The sequence below is a fragment of the Onychostruthus taczanowskii genome, unplaced genomic scaffold, assembly GCF_017590055.1.
Source record: "Onychostruthus taczanowskii isolate IOZ18803 unplaced genomic scaffold, ASM1759005v1 scaffold3, whole genome shotgun sequence".
Taxonomy (NCBI): Eukaryota; Metazoa; Chordata; class Aves; order Passeriformes; family Passeridae; genus Onychostruthus; species Onychostruthus taczanowskii.
In genome coordinates, this window is record NW_024500349.1 from 2898971 (window position 1) to 2917206 (window position 18236).

Consider the following 18236-nt stretch of genomic DNA (forward strand, 5'->3'; position numbering starts at 1 on the left):
ATCCTAATTTTTTTCCTTTTAAGTAATGAGGGAAATATTCCCTAAGAATGTGTTTGAAATATCAAACATTTGTTTCATAAAACAACATATGAGCCCACAGAAGAAGCTGAAAGAAAATAAATTTTAGACTGGCACTATTAAGGAGGTTAATCTGGAAATTCCAAAGTGAAGACTTTATACAATGGGAACCTTAAAACTTTAATATGTACAAGACATTCTTGCAGAGATTTGAGAAGATACAGTCTTTAGTTATAAGGATGTACATTCAGGATGTAATATCACAGAGGTTTGTTTTTAACTACTTTGAACACTGATGACTTATCTCTGCAAGGCTACAAAGGATTGCATGCATGTAAAGGATTTTGATTACAGTTTATGATGCTTGGCAACCTTCTTTAATGGTCATTTATGGAGGAACTCTTTATTGGCATTTGCTGTGAAAAAGACCTTGTTCAATTTTAGAATCATTTAACTATATAATGATTTTGAAATATACTACAAGAGTTACTACTTTAGTGCATTGCTGAGTTTCTCACTACAGATTCCAACACTTCTGTATTTTCAAAAGGCCTTCTTTGAAATTCTTTTCTTCTCCAATTCTTATTACTAATATTTATTATACATTTTTTTTCTCTTGAAAGTACTTTTAGTATGTAAGCTGATTATTTTAACACTTCATTTCAAACTTTCTTCTCTTTTTATTATTACTTTCTTCACTTTTAAAGCACCATTAAAATAGACAGGGACAAAGCACCTCTTTGCTACAGTGATGACTATCTAATTAAAGGGTGACAAAACACTTTATGTAAACATCCTTCTTTCTGGGTGGATGGAGTTCTGCAGTTAATGGAGTAATATATTAAAAATTATTTATACTCCATTTAACTCATTCAAGTAAAATGATATGCACTATATGTATATTGAGACTACATATATCTTAAGTAAATGTAGTCCCTTTCTCTCCTTTCACTTCATAAACCATTCTCTGCTTGTAGAGACAACATAAATTCGAGTAATTTCAGATAACTCTTTGTACTATAGGTATTTATATTACTTACATATTTATATGGCATCAATTCAGGAACTGAAAAAATCATTCCAATTTTATACACTCAGTAATTCTGTGATACACTCACTAGCAGAGTATTTCTTCAGTATTCAGTGGAACATATGTAAAAGAAATGAAGAAATTATATATTTTGCTATTGCATAAGGTAATTCACTGCGTCTGACTGAGAGCCAAAACTGTTCTGGATGATCTGCTCTGAGGTACTGCTCATTCCCAGGTGTTTCTTATGTAAATTTAAAACATTACATTATTTGATTGAAAGAAAGGACTCTTTCAGTCTGAGGACTTCCCAGGGATACATCACCAAGGCAAATATGCTCTCATGCTGCAACACATCGCAACGTAAAAGACTGTGCAAAAGAACAAACAAAATCTATAAAACCAGTTTAAGAACTATCACTTCATGTTATATTATTCAGTGTATCTTCAATTAGATTTAAAAGATAGATTTAGATTTTACATATCAAAGATTTTTTTTGAGATTATTCAACAAAGTAAGTGCAAAGAATCAAGCAAAAAAGGATTGTGTTCTCCTGTAAACATGGTAGGCTCTGAAGGGGAGATAGGGGGTACTCTCATTCCAGATACCACTGCAGATCTTAAACACTGGAGTTAAGCCCATTTAGCTGTTCTGCCTGGGAAGAAATCCTGTTCATGGTTTTCAAACGTTTTATCTTTTCCTGTAACCTTCATTCAAAAGATACAGTTCCTTTGAAAAATGCATTTCTTAGTGTTCAAAGTTTTTTAATTATTCATGAATGAATATTTTCTGTTTTGGAAGGATGTTGAATGGCAACAATTACAAGCTGAATACTATGCTAAACAAGCATTTTGTACAGTCCATGCCTCAGTGTTTAATAATATAAAAAAATGAAACTGAGAGGAAAAAAGTAGAGGATCATCCTTGAGAGGCAATTTTGGTGAAGCAGCTGTGCTCTGGTGCTTTTGACAGAGGCATCACCACAGGCAGTGGTAAGTGCAGCTGTCACTGCCCATGCCAGACATTTGTACACTGACCTGTAGGATGAGCAGTTATTTGGATTGCAGATCAGTGCAACTCTTCCCAAGTCTGGTTTTTCAACTGGTTTTAGCCACTCTGAGGGCTAGGATTGAAAGATTAACTTCTCCTGGCTACATGCTCTTGGCATCTCCCTTGTACCAGCACTTGCTCTCTTAGAGATAAACAAGATGTTAGAGAAATTATCCCACTGGAAAGTCATAAAGAAAGGGGGAAAACTCAGCAGGGAGGACGTGAAGACAGAACTGCTCTATGTAAATCCCCCAAGGTCATCAATTGGTGTACCAAATTCCAGGCTGGCATTTTTTTGGCTTGTGAACATTTAGAACACATGGGAAAGCTGCCCTGGTATGTGAAATGGACAACTGTACAGTCCCTTGTATCAAGTCTTTCAGCTGGTTTTGCTCAGCATCTACCTTAAACAGGCATGAGATAACATCTTCTCTTGCAGAAAAGCCTATTCAAGTGGCTCTTGACTTGTCCCACCCAAATCTGTAAGTTCCTTGTCTTCTCACCTGTGCTGGTGTATATGCCAGCAAACCCCTGGTATAAATATGACGACAACAATGATTCAACTTAAATAATAGTTACATATAATCACCCTTTAATTTTTTTTTTCTTTTAAGCCAAAACATTGCTGTGATCCAGCTGAAAACATAACCTTCCAAATAGTTCTACTTGCATAACCAAAGGAGTGGTAAAGTGCAATTGTGGCAAGAAACTGCTGCAGACTTTTGAAGCGTTTCTGCCAAGAGAGAATGTAAGTTCAAACTATCCTCTTACAATTTGGATGCCTCTACATGGAAATATTCAGAGAAATTAAAATGAGCTAATTACATTTGCTATTTCAATGTACTAAATATATTAAACCTCATTTCTAAATGTCTCATCTAGGAATAAACTATCTAATTAAGGCTGTTTATATTTGAATTTATCCAAGAAAAAGGTCAAAAAATTAAATGGACACTACAAGGACTTGCTCACTCTCAAAGTGACAATGAGTGGCATTTTTCAGGGGAACATGTTAATGTTAATGTTCAGGGGAGCACGTTAATGTGATCTAAGCCTACTCATGTATTTTCTTTTAAATATCATTAGGTCAAAAGTGGGCCCAGCTAGTAGAAGGCCAAGCCATGCTATTTCTGAAGGGAGTAACCATAGAGAAATCTATTGTCTTTTAATTTAAGCAGAAATAATTTATAATATTTACTGAATCATATAATTTATCTATGTATTCTTATTTAGACTTTTAGTTAACTAAAATCTGATCATGAATGGGGAGGGAACTTGTACTCAGAATCTTTTTGGCTAATTTATCCTTATGGAATCACAGCTGCCTGTAAGGCATAACAAAATTCAAGCCAATTTTTTTGTCAGTGAATTGTCTCTCTCTTTCAAAAGTTTACTTGGAAGTAACACCACTTGTTATTACCTGTTTTTCATACAAACTCTGGTATGTAGTAGCTTCAGGCATCATGTTATAAAACAAGAAAGTAAATGCACTATGTTCAAGTCCTGCACTAGTCAGTTTTGAGTGATTTTTGTAACATTCAACCCAGGAAGTCCTGGAAGATCCAGGAAAAGTTTCCCTACTCTATTCCACAGATCTTCTCCTTTTCAGAATTTCTTTTGTCCTAATTTTTGAGACAAAAAGGCATCTTAAGAAATAATAATAAAAAAAAATTAAATAATGTTTGGTTTAGAGAAACTGTTTCCGAGCTTACTGGCCTCACTGTATCTCTTCCAGCCTCAATGCCCACAGGACAGTCCACATAATTTAGATATGAATAAAATTTCTGTTTACTTTTGACAATGCATTTGTTATGTTCTTGGAGCTTAACTTGAAAATTATAAAGAGCTGTGCTAAAACTGTTTATAAATACAAAGTACAAAGTACAGTACCTACTGAAATACTTGCAGACTTGTGTCACAATGTAACTGCTACAAGTATAAATGTGCAAAATACTTCAGATTTAAAGTATCCTCTGACCTCTTTTTTGTCTAAAGCAGCATACTCGGCTTCAATGCTTTCAGCTTCAGGATCACGTGAAAATACCATTCGAGATTCCAGGTTAAGAGCCAGCTCTTTGTGGTGCTGTTTCTCTGCACAGTCACATGGGGTATCTTTATTTTCATTTTCTGCAAACAAATCTCCACCATGTTTTACTAGAAGCTGAAAAGTAAAATGGAAAAGTAAGCAGTTATTTATTAGCAACTCTAATATCACCCTAAAGAAAAGGCAAGTGAGTTAAGAAAAAAACAACAACAACAAAAAAAACCCCAACCAAGAACAGAACAATTATTACAATAATAATAATGGTCTTTAGAAACAAGGATTATCTGTTGTTATTAAATAAATTACTGCTTGCTTTCACACATAATTATAGTAATGCCACAGACCCACAAAATCTAAGAAATACATTACAAGGTAATTTTGCACAATATATTAGTTAGGTTTTAAAGACTAAAATTCTGCTTTACTGATATGGTCAGTACCCCACAGAAACTGAGGGATCTGAGGCCCTCAAGCATGTGTCAAGATGGAGCTAAAAACACCTTTAAATATTCTTTCTACATGGGTACAACTCCACCATTTGCACACTTGTGCTGACAGAAAATAAGAGATTCCTTGGGTAGGACAGATCAGAGGATACTGGCTCACCAGGAGCACAAAATACTACTGGCAGTTCTACTTTGTTTCTGAGACCATGAAAGAAGTGAAATGAAATAACGCTAACTCTAGTAGTTCTAATACAGTGCAGTATTGTGCCATTTCACCAACCTTGTTTCTTGCCAGTAACCTTGCCAAGATGCAGTCTCTAACTATTAAACCTTTGTGCTGCTCTCCTTCACTTGCTGACTTGGTCTCCTGCTATAAACTGACCTGATAGAAGCAAGGACAGCATATGCCACAGATTTTAAAGGCCCAGGTGGACCACTCTGCTGATTTATTATGACACCTTTATATCATTACTAAAATGATTCATCTTGTTTCTAAATAAGTCTATAAACATTATCTTGCCTTCAGAGCATGATGTCTGCAACAACACTATCCAGGGTATTTCAAAACTCAGGTTCTAATTTTTATACTTATAAAAACCCCCAAACTTCTCTAAAATTATCCGTTCTTCATATACGCCTTTTAGATCATGATCAGACATGCCTTAATTTTTTCTTCAGTAGAAGAGAAAATTTCCTTCATCTCTCACTGCAGAATATTGAATGTCTTTTGCAAACCTAGATTCATTCTTGCAGATTGGGAAACCTTTCCCATATTTTCCAAAATAAAAAAAAAAATGCAAATCCAAAAATACCACAAACCAGTGCAATGACAAGATTTAGTTGAGAAGATATTAGTGTCATTGAATATTTGATCTTCATAGCAGAGTATCAGGCTGAAATACAGATACTGGGACAATTACCAAGATACACAGCCAACAGTTAACCTTTGTTCTATCTAAACTTCTTAGCATTGTCAAAACTTTGTTAACCTGAGTATCATACTGTGTCTGTTCATTTTAACCTCTAAGAGAAATTTAACTGAGGCAACTAAGACACCTTCTGAGGAAAAAGAATAATAAATATATTTGAAAGAACATTCCATAGACTTATGCAGCTCAAAATCAAATCTGGAAGATGAGGAATACGCAAAGCAACAAGTTTTCAATAATGATGCCATATTTCTCTAGAAGCACTGTTAAAAATTCTTGTGTTGCTTGATTAATTGAGATTAATAATATAAATAATCATATTAGCAATTTAAACAATTGTAAAAATACCATTAAATATGCCAAATATACTGTGATAGTGTGGAATGTATATGCATAAAACCAAATCTGTTCATCATGAAGGTTATTATTGTCTATTCAGTAGTTTGAGGTAAGCACATAATTTTACCCAAACTGTCTTTAGCAATGGGTTCCACACAGCTGTTCTGCTTGGAGGAAAAGTCTAACACTTTTGTTATGGAATGGAGCAATATCAAGAGTGTGAATGGAGCAGTATCAAGACTGCATATGTGACTATCAACTTGGAACAAGTCAGCTTGCAGGTACTTCACCCAAGAGGATCTATATTTGGAGTTTCCTTTTCTTATTTGGGTGTGGTGGGGATAGGCAAAGATACAGAACTGGGGTTTTCCTGCAAAGTGGTGGAAAGTGAAGGAGACAATAAAAAGGAATGCTGCTCTGAAGTGAGAGTAACCACTGCAAAAAAATGGGAAAAAGGCACTCCTGGGATTCTAAGAGACCTTCAGTTTCTGGAGAGAGGGAGGGCAACTTGAGGATTAGGATCAGTTTTTTGTCTCTCTCCGTCTCTTTTTTTTTTTCAATTTGTTTTTTTAATTTTTATTTTTTTATTTTGTATTTTTTATTTTTAAAAAGAATTTTAATCCTCAAATACTTCTAGGAATAAAGATGTAATTGTTAAATTTCTTCACCAATCTCAGTTTCAGGCTTGGGGAAGGGATGTGGTGTTCCTGTTCAAAAATCTGTCCCTGTTGAAGGAGTTAGAAGGACTACAGACCACATACTGGAGAATTTAGGATATCTCAGATCCAAGGCCTTCTATCTCATGGGCAAATAAAGAAGTTTGAACTTGGGGATGTAAATTGTGTTTCTAATGCAGAAACCATGACTAGTTAGGACTACGTAACTCTGGCCAACAGCAATCCATGTGGATCAGATTGTCAATTCTCCTTCAAAGACAAACTGAAAGCATATTAGAGTCAGAAATTATTTAATCAATTACAACAGGTATTGTCAAGAGAACATAACCCAGTTTATATAATTAAATGGGGAACTAGCAGTCTAGTACCTGGATTTAGTGAATGAATCACATTACAGACACTGAGAAAGAGAACAGTAATTTGTAAAGAAGCACAAACCATGAACTTTTATGATGAGTTTAAAACAAATTGACTTTGGTCTGCAGTTAAAAGCTGCAGCCCAGCTCCAGAACCACAATTCACTCAGCAGCAGCTGCGATTCTTTCTGACATTACAATCTGCCTGGATTTTGTTGCATGAGCCCATTAACTTCATGCTCTTGAAATGGAAACTTTTTAAACTGGTGTGTCTATCTCTAACACCACTGTATAGCCCCACGTAGGGACATGAAGGCAGAAACAGGCAGAAGACTCCTTGCTCAAATGTCTTGTAAATCTGAAGTCTAAGTTTGTAAATACTAGATATTGAAATATGCTGGAAATTTGTTACTAAAGTTTTCTTCTGTTTACCATTTCTCAACCAGAAACAACTCTTCTTATGTCAAATAATTTTATGTACGTGTTTTCCACCAACATTTTTCAGAGATCCTTCAGTGCTAATTGCTATCTCCCATTTTCTCATATGAAATGCGCATTTGTTCTCTATTGTATAAAAAATAATGTAAATAAAAATACATTTAAAATCAAATGTCTCATCTTGAGGAAGGATAGATAGAACACCTGCGAGTGAAATGCCTATAGGCAGAGTTTATCAGGAAGTTGGATCAAATAAGTGGCACTGAAACAAGAGAACATGAGCAACCTATACAGTCCTTTGCAATTAGTTTCTTTATCAAATCTGAAAGAATAAAAATTCGACAATCAACATAAAAGCAGTAGTAACACAGACCCAGGAGACAGCCTGATATTTGTTTACAAATAAATCACATCACAAGAGGCTCTAAATCAATCTTATAACCATGACTTATTTTGGGTGAAAGAAAGAGCCAGACAACACCTCTATGTAATTCAGTTACCATGTATATAGGTAGCTGGGTCTGAGTATGCTTCAGCTAGCAAAGACTGCAGGGTGACCTGCGTCCCTGGTGAAAATCAGTATGTAAATAATTTCTATGCACATGTTGAAGACAAACTGCTGGTGTGGAGCTTGTAACAACTCAGGGCAGCAGAAAGAGAAGGTACAGGGGCAAGGTTCAGGCCGTGTTACTGGAGGTTAAGTATCAGCATCCAACAGCAGCATCCTATTAACTCCTGTCACTACTGAGCAGGGAACCAGAGAGGCAGAAGCTTAAATAATAGCATAGAAAATGGCATCAGGAAGCTGAGTTTTCATTCATTAGAAGATCAAAAAACTAAGGATGATCTGTATGCTAACAGAATAAAAGAAGGGTTGGATATTGGAAATAAAAACACACTGTGTGAACTTCTATAGAAAGGACTAATGAAAAACCAGAAGGTAAAGAAGAATATTCAGTTCAAGGGGGTGCACATCTGGGGCTGGGGAATTGAAATCACAAACTTTAATATTTCCTGACAATATCTGGAAACTTGGTGGAATACAATCAGCAAACATAATGCAAGATTCATAGAGAAGGTGATGCTATATATCTTTTTTTAAATAAACCCCAAACAAATTGATAAATAAACAAACTAACTCTGTCAAGAAATACCAGTGGAATACAATTCTGCAATTAAACAACTAAAAAAAAAAGCTTTGGTGAATGACCTGACTAAAACCATAACAATAAAGGTAACATGGCTACTAAGAATAAAAGTGCTGCAAGGAAGAAAACACAAAAATAAAGGGAACTTCTGTCACTGCATCTCCCAAGAAAATATATAAGCTAATAAATGACTGAAATTAAAATTTCAGAGTACACAGGTGATTAGGTAATAGAAAAAAGTCAGTAAACACATGAGAGGAGAAGCAAGCCCTGACTTTGCCCAGAGTAGTCTGTAAGACCTAATTCAAAGTGTTACTTATCAAAGAACCACTCATTAACAATTCCCAAGGATTCACTAAACTTGCAGATGCCGTAAAAAACCAAGAAATCCACTGCCCACCTTCTCCACAGTGTGTTTTTGGGCTGTTTATCTTTGCAATTTTTCTAATTAATGAAAAAGAGAATTAAAAGTTAATTCAGTATAACATAACAGATTCCCTCCCCCACGAGAAAAAAAAGCTTTGTGAAACATTGTGCATTCAGTTACTCATAATATATATAAACTATAGATGAGCTTTTACCTCAACACAGGTTTTCATCCCTGAGGCAGCAGCATAGTGCAAAGGTGTATTTTTTTTGTTATCAACAGCATCAATGGCTGCTCGTTCATATTGTCCCTCATCCAGCTTTGCTCCCTTCCACTTCAGGATCATCTGCAGACAATCAGCTCTTCTGCAGTCATCTTCCGAGGGTCGTGTCAGGCGAGGATGAAGAGCTCCCTCTGAGATCATGATCTGAGGTCCCATACACAGCAAGTGCATAGATGTCTCATTGTGCACATTCCTTTTATTGGGGTTACCGTCTCGAACAAAAAGGAAAGTTCTGCAGCGGGGGAAAGAAACAAATGAAAACTAATTAGCACATGATTCCATTCATTTCCTTGAAGTGGGAATGGTGGATTATGACATCTTTCCTTCTTGCAAAGATTTAAACCACCCATGCTAGTGACAAATGCTCTTTAACAGAGCAGTGCTACTGGACTGCTCTCCTCCATTTCCCTTACAAGTCAAGAGCCAAGATCTGGATGAATTATTGAAATATCACTAAGTACCATATACAATTACTTTGCCAATGTATGAAAAAGTTTATTCTACAATTCCGTGTTGCATTGTGATAAATGTTTTAAAGGCACAAGATTGATGAAATAGGTACTTTATTTCTTCTTCTCTGTCCTAAATAGTAGTGCATTTGGTAGTTTGCAAATAGATAATGACAGAGCCATCTGTCAGAAATTCATTCTCCTTTGCCATATCTTTAGTCAGATGTAAATGCAGCACTTACTACTTCTTAAAATATTATAAATACTATTCCTGCCAGCACTGCACACATTGAGGAATGACTATTGACTTTTTCAATATGGAAGTACAACAAAATGCAAACTCTCCCCCATACAGGTGATAGAAGCTGGCAAGAATTTAAGTGTTCTCTTGAGTACTTCAGAGCCAGTTCAAAGTGGACAATATTACCAGCAAAAAGAATCACCTTAGGAATGAAAGGGGAACAACAGGCTGATTCTTAGAATCACAGCTCTGAATCCTAACAACACCTGAGACAACACATCTCCCTTGCTGCTTCTTGCCAGCAAGGATTATAGAAGTTACAATGCAGATCTGAAATGGAAGAACTGAGACAAATCACACAAGCCTCGTGCATCCAAATGTGCTTTAGCCTTTTGAGGTATACTAAACAAAATTTTTCTCAGTGGAGAGTAAATGGTAGGCAATGAGAGAGAGGAAAGATTACCTCTTTGAATGACTGGGACTGGGGTCAGAGAGACAGAAATGGTAAAAGAACTTCAAGTGAAGGGAGGAATAACAGGTATTGTTCCCTCAGGTTCCCAGAAAGGTAATACCAAGATAAATCTGAAGCATGGCACATGCATTCAAGAAGTCACTGCAAAAATACCTGCACTGCTCCCATAAATCCCCTCACACATAAATCCTGCACAAGCCACTGTATGTCTCCTCTCCAGGCTGTTCCCTGACTCCAAACAGTTTGCAAATATGAAAAAAACCAGTTATTCTGGAACCCCATTAAGTTAGTGCAGGGAACCAGGTTCCACCCTCCCTGACCACACCCCTAAGAATGAAAGCCAGTTTCAACCACTTTCAGGCAGCTCAGCCACGAGAAACCCGGTGTTGCCTACATACAAAATTAGACAATATTGCTCCTGGTGAACAGTGGTGAGAAGAACTTAACAAGCTTACCCAATCTGGCAAAAAAAAAAAAAAAAAAAAGAAGTTATTTACCTCAGTTATTGCCATATGCTATAGCTACATGTCTAAATACCATCTCCTCTTTCTGTTGTCCCTGAATACATACCACCTTTCTCTCTCTCAGAGTTCACTTATGCTTTGTTCAGGACAAAGAATAATCCTGAAACTATTTTATTAATAAAGGAAGAGGCTATACAGGGTAGACAGCAATTTCCCTTTCAGATATTATTAAACATAGTCTGGACAAGTATTTCAGTATTAAAAACTAGGCACAATGATCTGGTCCTGCAATGGAAGAATGTCTTGATAGCTGTTTGGTCAGTTGGATTTCTGTCCTTTCTTCCTCCTGAAAATGTCTGAGTGGTTTGAATTTAAAATAAAGCTTATTATTAAAACACCATTCTTTTAAATATATGGCAACAAAGTATTCAGAGGAAAACACAAAACAGTCTCCTCTATGTTGCCCTATTTTGACAGCAAAAATGTTCCTTAGAGAAATCTCTCTTTCGTTCCATGATAGCTGACATGATAGAGGCATTTGTTAGGAGATATGAATATGCCAAACTTGAGATTAAAGATCTTGTCAAAAAAAGTAACAGCATATTTTGTTTCCTTGAGGCTTTTTGTTTGTTTTCAGAGGGAAGGGATTTAGCTACACAGGCAAAATGCTTCAGAGCCAATTACATGAAATGGTAAGACAAATCAGTATCAAACACTATCCAAAGTGCATTTGTTTGTTTGAATTAGCTTTAGAGTATTAAACTAGAGACAGAAAGAAAGGAGGGGAAGGAAGGTGGGAAAGTCAAAGACAAAAAGACAGAAATGGGAAGGAGAGAGAGAAGAAGATGGGGATGAGATAGATTCTATAGAGGCACTTGCATGACTTAAAGTTCAGAAATGACTAGCATCCAAAAATGGGCAAATAATACATTTAACATCCACAGATTCATTACTCAATAAGGCTCCATTTTTAACAGTGGTATTTGGTGCATGAGACTTTCACAGAGCAGTGCTGTAGATCCCTGCAATTTGGCTCACAACTTCAGAGATATAAAAAGCTAAATTTTGCCTGGAAATGTACTGATAGAGTGAAAATATGCATTAGCTATGGGAAATATCACTTAACCACAAGGCAGACAGACTTTACTCTAGTTGCAGTTTCCAGATTTTGCTTCAATCTGTAGCACTTTGCAGAATCCAAACTTGAGGTGACAAAAGTATCATAAAAGTGTTGAAAAAGTGACAAAAAGGAAAGGGCTGTAACATTCACACCTACTACTATCTGTATTTGCAAAAAAAAACCAGCAAGAAACTCAAGATCACAAGGCTGGAAACTTGGATAATAAGCAACTGGGACATGTCCTCACTTTGGGAAACTAACAACACAACTATTTCTTCGGGTTTGCATAAAATCTTTGATGTTTGGGGCATCAAAACCACCATATTTACAGTTTCTCTCTCTAAACAAATGCTATATATATTTTAGCTATAAATAGATACACATTGCTGGAACTAGATGATCTTTAAGGTCTCTTCCAATACAAACCATTCTGTGATTCTATGGTCTATTTGTAAGCATAAAAAAACCACACAAAAATGTACCCATGTGTAGAAAAATAAAAATTAAAAACTGGCGTAAAATGAAATAAAACTGGTTCTGACAGCTGGAGGCTAAAGCATGTCTGAATATGCTCAAGGACAGTGAAAGTAACAATTTTCAAAAGCAAAACACTGACATATACTGTATAAAGTAGACAGCCCTTGGAAGTACAGCTTGCTAAAGAAAGTTACGCTGCAAACTCCAGTGCAGGCATGAACCTAAAACTCACAGCTTTAAGAGAAGTATTAGTATTAATAGAAGAATTTGAAGAGCATTAAGAGAAGTATGGGTAAGCCATGAGTTAAAACAACATATAGAAGAGCCAAGTCATGTTATCCAGTAATTTAAAACTCATTTGCAATGACTTAATTCACACTATTATTGAATCATTCAGTTTTCAACACAATAGGCCAATACTGATGCATTCAACCTTGAATAACTGATTATTTCACTAAAAGCACTTTTCTCCCAAATATACTATAAGAAAACAACCACAGTACACTAGTAACCACTTGGAACAATCTTTTTAGTCATTACTGTTTTAAATAATTTTGGGAAGAGTACTGTTTTTTACCTGATGTTGAAAGCCACATCCAGTAAAAATAATTATTGTTATTCATTATACAGTGCTAGAAAGTTATTTATTAGTACTTCAAAGTTTCTTCTCTGTTTCACCAAGACTCTTAATCATTTCTTACATTAATCCTTACATTTGTTACACTGCAGGCCAAAGAAAAATTATGCTTTATTTATGGTTCCTACAACTGTTAGGAGGAACAGCAGCACCAAAACAGAGATTAAACAATTTCTAATGCAAAAATGTATCAATTACATCTGTAAGTTTCTTGTAACCAGAACACTATTGTTTTTATTTGTTTTATGGGTTACTTGAGTTTAGCATTCCCTTGGACAGTCAGGAATACTGTTTCCAAGATCCCATGCCTCTTCTGGCTTTTATTTCAATATTCTGAGTGGGATTTCAAAAGAAATAGAGCTGAATGACAAATCAGAAGTGGCTTCCACTGAAGCTGGCTGCTTACCAGCAGCTTTTGTGGCAGTCCTCTGTAAAGCACAATCTGTGTGATTTGCATCTCTGTCTCTGGCCCTTTCTTATATACAGCTCTTGACGGCTAGAACTAATTCTAGGTGCCATCCTTCCAGCCTTGTCTCCAAATCCTTCCTTTGAACACAGATTTTTTCTGAGACCATCCATGCTGAATTCTCTTCCCACATATTCTGTTGATTATTACTTTTAGATTGGTCTCAAACAAATGTCAGATGAAAAAATAAACACAAAACTACCAACAAGTATGTTCATTGTCACCTTTTAAACACACAGATTTGTATTTCTGCACAGGACAACTCTCTTTGTATCAGTTTGTAAATGACCTGGCAGTGTATGCTATCTAGTGTTATTTCCATAGCAGTAATGAAGAAATTACACAGTGAATACTATCAAGCTTTGCATCATTTGTATTTCTTAAAAACCATAAATGTGTTACAGAAATTCTCATCTTCATCTCTCCCACCATAAAAATGTTTTCAATTTGTATGTCACTTTATCTTTAATGACACTAATTTTTATTTTCCTTACATGTCCCAGTGACGCAACTTCATTACATTAAATAGAAAAAAAAAAAAAAGTGTTATTCCTTACATGTCCCAGTGATGCAACTTCATTACATTAAATAGAAAAAAAAAAAAAAGTGTGAATTTAAAAAAATCAGATCATCCATGATCTGTACCTTGGCCAGAAGCAAAACTAGGTCTATATACAACATCACTTAATATTTTGCTTGGATTTTGCAATTAAATATAAAAATTAATGAGTTCTTTCTAAAAAATTTGAGCCAACAGATCTCTCTGATAAGGAGGGCACATGTGCCTCTAACCCCAGGGTGAAGTGAAGCCATTTGACACAATGATTCAGTATTAACCAATCAACTAGACAGAGTCACAAACTCTACCTGGCAACAAAATTAGTTGAAATAAAGATGTGGTCATTCTGGTTGGCAAGGACCAAAGCTGTACTCCTCTATAAACCAAAGAAAATTTTACTTTGCCTATGGTAAAATGTTCATGATGGCTCTACTGAGGAGAACGGACAACTCAGAATAAGAAACCTTTGTGTGTACTGCATTAATAGATCTCCTTTCACCAATAACTAACAAAGCAGTCTTACTCTGCAATGTGTGATTTCCACCAAGGAAAGTAAAATTAGAACAGTTTCCTCTGGGTGCAAAAAAACCGAGCAGCAAGAAGAAGCAATAACACACTCAAGAGGGGCAGCCGTAACTGCAGAGCAAAGGCTGTGCTGTGAGCAACAAACTCATAAGCATCACGTCTCTTTAACCTACTAAGGTTAAAATAATCGAAGTCAGACAGAAAAAGTCAGCTTCAAGACCTAAAAACACAGCAGCTGACTCGCTTTTGATCTTTGCTTGTAGGTCAGACAGTAATTAGGATAAAGTCTACTTTCTGTTTTGCATTTTGTGAGGAAGGCATGAGGAACATCAGGGAAGATACCTTGGGAGGCCACACATGTCTGCTCAGTGAGAACTGTTTTTAACTGAGATTTTGAGCTTTAGGGAAAGGAAAACAACAAAGTCAGCCACATAAAGGTCTGAGTTTTTCAGCCTGCAGTACTGTATTTTAGAACACAGTGCCCAACTGGGTGGCTGCCTTTGTGGAACAAAGCAAATGCTACTGCTGCTACTTGACATCTGTGGCTGCTCCTCTAAGTGTCTCCTCTGTTTTTATCTGTCTTTGGCAGTTTTCTCCAGGATTTAGCCACAGTAAAAACGTGATCAATTTTAAAGGCTTCCTATTTATACTTTGTCCATCATTTTGACTTCTTTTTAGACTGACTATGATGAAAATGACCGTATAAATTACTATTTTCTACTACCCAGTCAGATGCTCCTGCTACTGAAATCAGGGGCACTTCAATTCACTTGGTCCTCCTGCTTCTTTATAAACATGCCCACAGAGCCCTGTGAGATCCCATTCTTCATTTATTATTCTCATTCGTCTAATCAAGAGCTCCCTTCAGTATTTCACATTCCAATGAATTTGAAAGGTGACCAAGACTCACAACAACACAAAATAACTAATCTTAAAAGGACCTTACAGAACCAATTCAGCAGCTGAGTGCAATGACAACAAAGCAATTGGATAAACACCAATGCTCCCACTCGGACAGATCCAAACACTGCACAGATCATTCACCACACACCATCAAAGGAAAACATTTAACACTATACCACAAGCAGTATCTCCCACAAGAAGCATTCATGTCTCATATTGTAAAATCATCAAAGTTTTCAATTTACAACTTTGCAGGTGCTTACTATTCAATTTTACATATTTAGTATAACGTAGGATGAGATTCATCTTCTCAGCTCTGGAGACCTACAGTGCAGACAACTACAGCTGATCCAGTTCTCTTAAATTCCCTTTGAATCAATGGGAAGAAACAGGCACTGCTGGCACACCCTTAATTTAAAACTCTTTATGGTCACCATCACAAAACATGAATTGTGCTGTTGCCTGCACTAATTATTCTGACCAGATTTATTATCTATGTCTATACTGACTATAAAGGAGACCTAGTATGAGTAATTCCAGTAGAGACATACTTTTCAAAATAAAATTAATTTAAACAGAAGTATGTTTGAAATAGTTATCTGTATAATTGTTGATAATTAAAAATAAGCTTGCTTTCTGTTGCTCAAAGTGAATGATCTAGAGACTGACATTCTAATAAATTATTCAGATGAAGCAGTGTATCATGTACTTTAAGTTATTAAACCAGAACAGAATTATTTTGTTATGTGGAAGAAAGGGAATATAGTTGGGTGGTTTTCTTTTGTATTAAAATCAGAATCCAAAACTTTAAAAAAGGACTTTTAGGACAATAGCTTAGGCAACTATTATGCCTTCATGATTTTTCTTCCAAATGAGCTTTAAAGTTGGTAAACATCAAGAAAATGCGATAATTCAAAGAATTACCATGAGGAACAAAAAAACAGGAGAAAATAAAAAAGATTCCTCCAGGAGTTTTCTGAACCACCTACTTGAAAACATCCATACATTCAATACAAATTTCCTTACACTGGGATCCTCTAGTTTTGGCTAATAACCCCACATTTTTCCTATTTGCCCTTATTAGACAAAGATCTGCTATGAAACTTATTCTTTTTCTTTTGTTCACATTTACATCAGAACTGTTAGGAAAGCAATTTAAAAAGGAACACTAGACTTACTGTCAAAGCATTGAATAGATGTTCAGAGATTTAATAAAGAAAAAATATGAATTTTAGCACCTTTCTGAAGATTTCAGTGTAAATCATTTAGGTCTATTTGCATCTCAAAGTTTAAATATTTACAGAACTTCTGTCTGTCAAAGCAGTGAAGTAGCCTCTTTTTGATTTCCAGCTCCAGAAAAAAAAAAAACAAACCAAAAATTCCGAGCAGCTTCAACCTTATCAGAAAACAACTACAGCACTTCTCTAAAGCCAGATGACCTGTAAAGAACAGGGTTTTCATCAATACTTTTCCTTAACATCTATTTTTGCAGCATAAAAATCCTCTAATACCCTCTAAACTTCAGAGAAATCTTGTTCTGAAAAAGTCTACACACATGTCCCTCAAAATCATCCCAAACTAATTTTCAACATGACTGCAAATGGATGAAAGGCCAACAAAACCTGGCATGGGAAGAGACATTCCTGAATGTGCTGTGACGAATGCAACATTCCCTTTGGGGTCAACAAGTTTTCTGGCAAATTCACCCTCCATAACATGCTGGAAATAGAAACATACTTTTTTTGATTGCATTAAAATTGCTTGGACCAGTCCTTATTGAAATATCTTTAACAGGCCGAACAAAAGAGGACTGTGGCTGAAATTCCAAGAGATGCATAGCCTAGAGGAAACAACGACTATTTTGATGTTCTGTCATTCTTCTGAAGTGAAATATACTTCCTAAATGATAGCAATGAAACAAGAGATATTGCCTATGAACAAATCCCAGGCACATTTACCAATGTTTCTCTCTGACTGGCTTAGCTATGGCTTCATTGCCAGAGTTGCTTGACCACTATAACTGAATGGCAGACATCAAGAATGTTAAAAGAAGTGGGTTTGGGTTTGATTTTTTTTTCTTTAGTTTCAGCAATCACCTCAATTTCCAGAATCTCTGTAACAAGAAAGTCTTGTTTTTCTTGTTCTTGGAAAAAATGAGCTTTGTAAACCTGTCCTGTCTCCCCAGCGTTCCACGTTTGTATCATCTCCTCCTCCCCCCTCTTCAGGCCAGGACCAGCAGCAAATGCTACAACAATCCCTTTTGGCTTGAATACTCACAAAGTGCTCAGATATAGCAGTATGAAACACACAATGAGGAAAATCTGTCACTGATCCAAAAAGCTTCCCAGCAAAGCTGCAAAACTGAAAGTCACACCACATATATTGCAAAATGACAGTTTATCTAAGGGGTTTTTTTTCCTTTCAACGTCAAGCAAGTCCTCGTGATTTCCAGTCACTCCATCTCAAGCAGCCTCTGGAAAGTCTGTTCTCTTGTCACAGCTCAGGAGTGCCTCACCAACAGCCAGAGTCTAGTGAGTAACTTTCCACACTGATAGCAATTTTTTCAAACTAAGCAGTCAGATGGTCTAAAACGTATCTTAGGCAAAAAAGAAAAACAAAAAGCCTGAGGGCATTGGATGTGCTTCATCATCTGAAGACTGCCTTTTCTGAAGAACATGTTTCCAGTGTGCTTTGTCTGTAATATTTTTATACACATTCAGGGAGTGAAATTTAAATTATCTTCCTGAATATGAATCTTCTGTCAAGACCTTAATTCATAGGGAAACAGGATAAAAGT

General features: G+C 36.0%; 1 protein-coding gene across 8 annotated transcripts in view; it reads right to left on the reverse strand.

Annotated features, from left to right (window-relative positions):
- Positions 1-18236, reverse strand: part of ANKIB1 (ankyrin repeat and IBR domain containing 1) — an 85228-nt gene that overhangs the window by 30220 nt on the left and 36772 nt on the right. For all 8 annotated transcript variants that reach the window (XM_041408946.1, XM_041408947.1, XM_041408938.1 and 5 more), the window contains exons 3-4: positions 9058-9358; positions 4078-4260 (exon numbers count right to left, since the gene is read on the reverse strand). In XM_041408946.1, coding sequence (XP_041264880.1) covers positions 4078-4260; positions 9058-9358 — 484 coding nt within the window. The remainder of the gene's footprint in view (positions 1-4077; positions 4261-9057; positions 9359-18236) is intronic.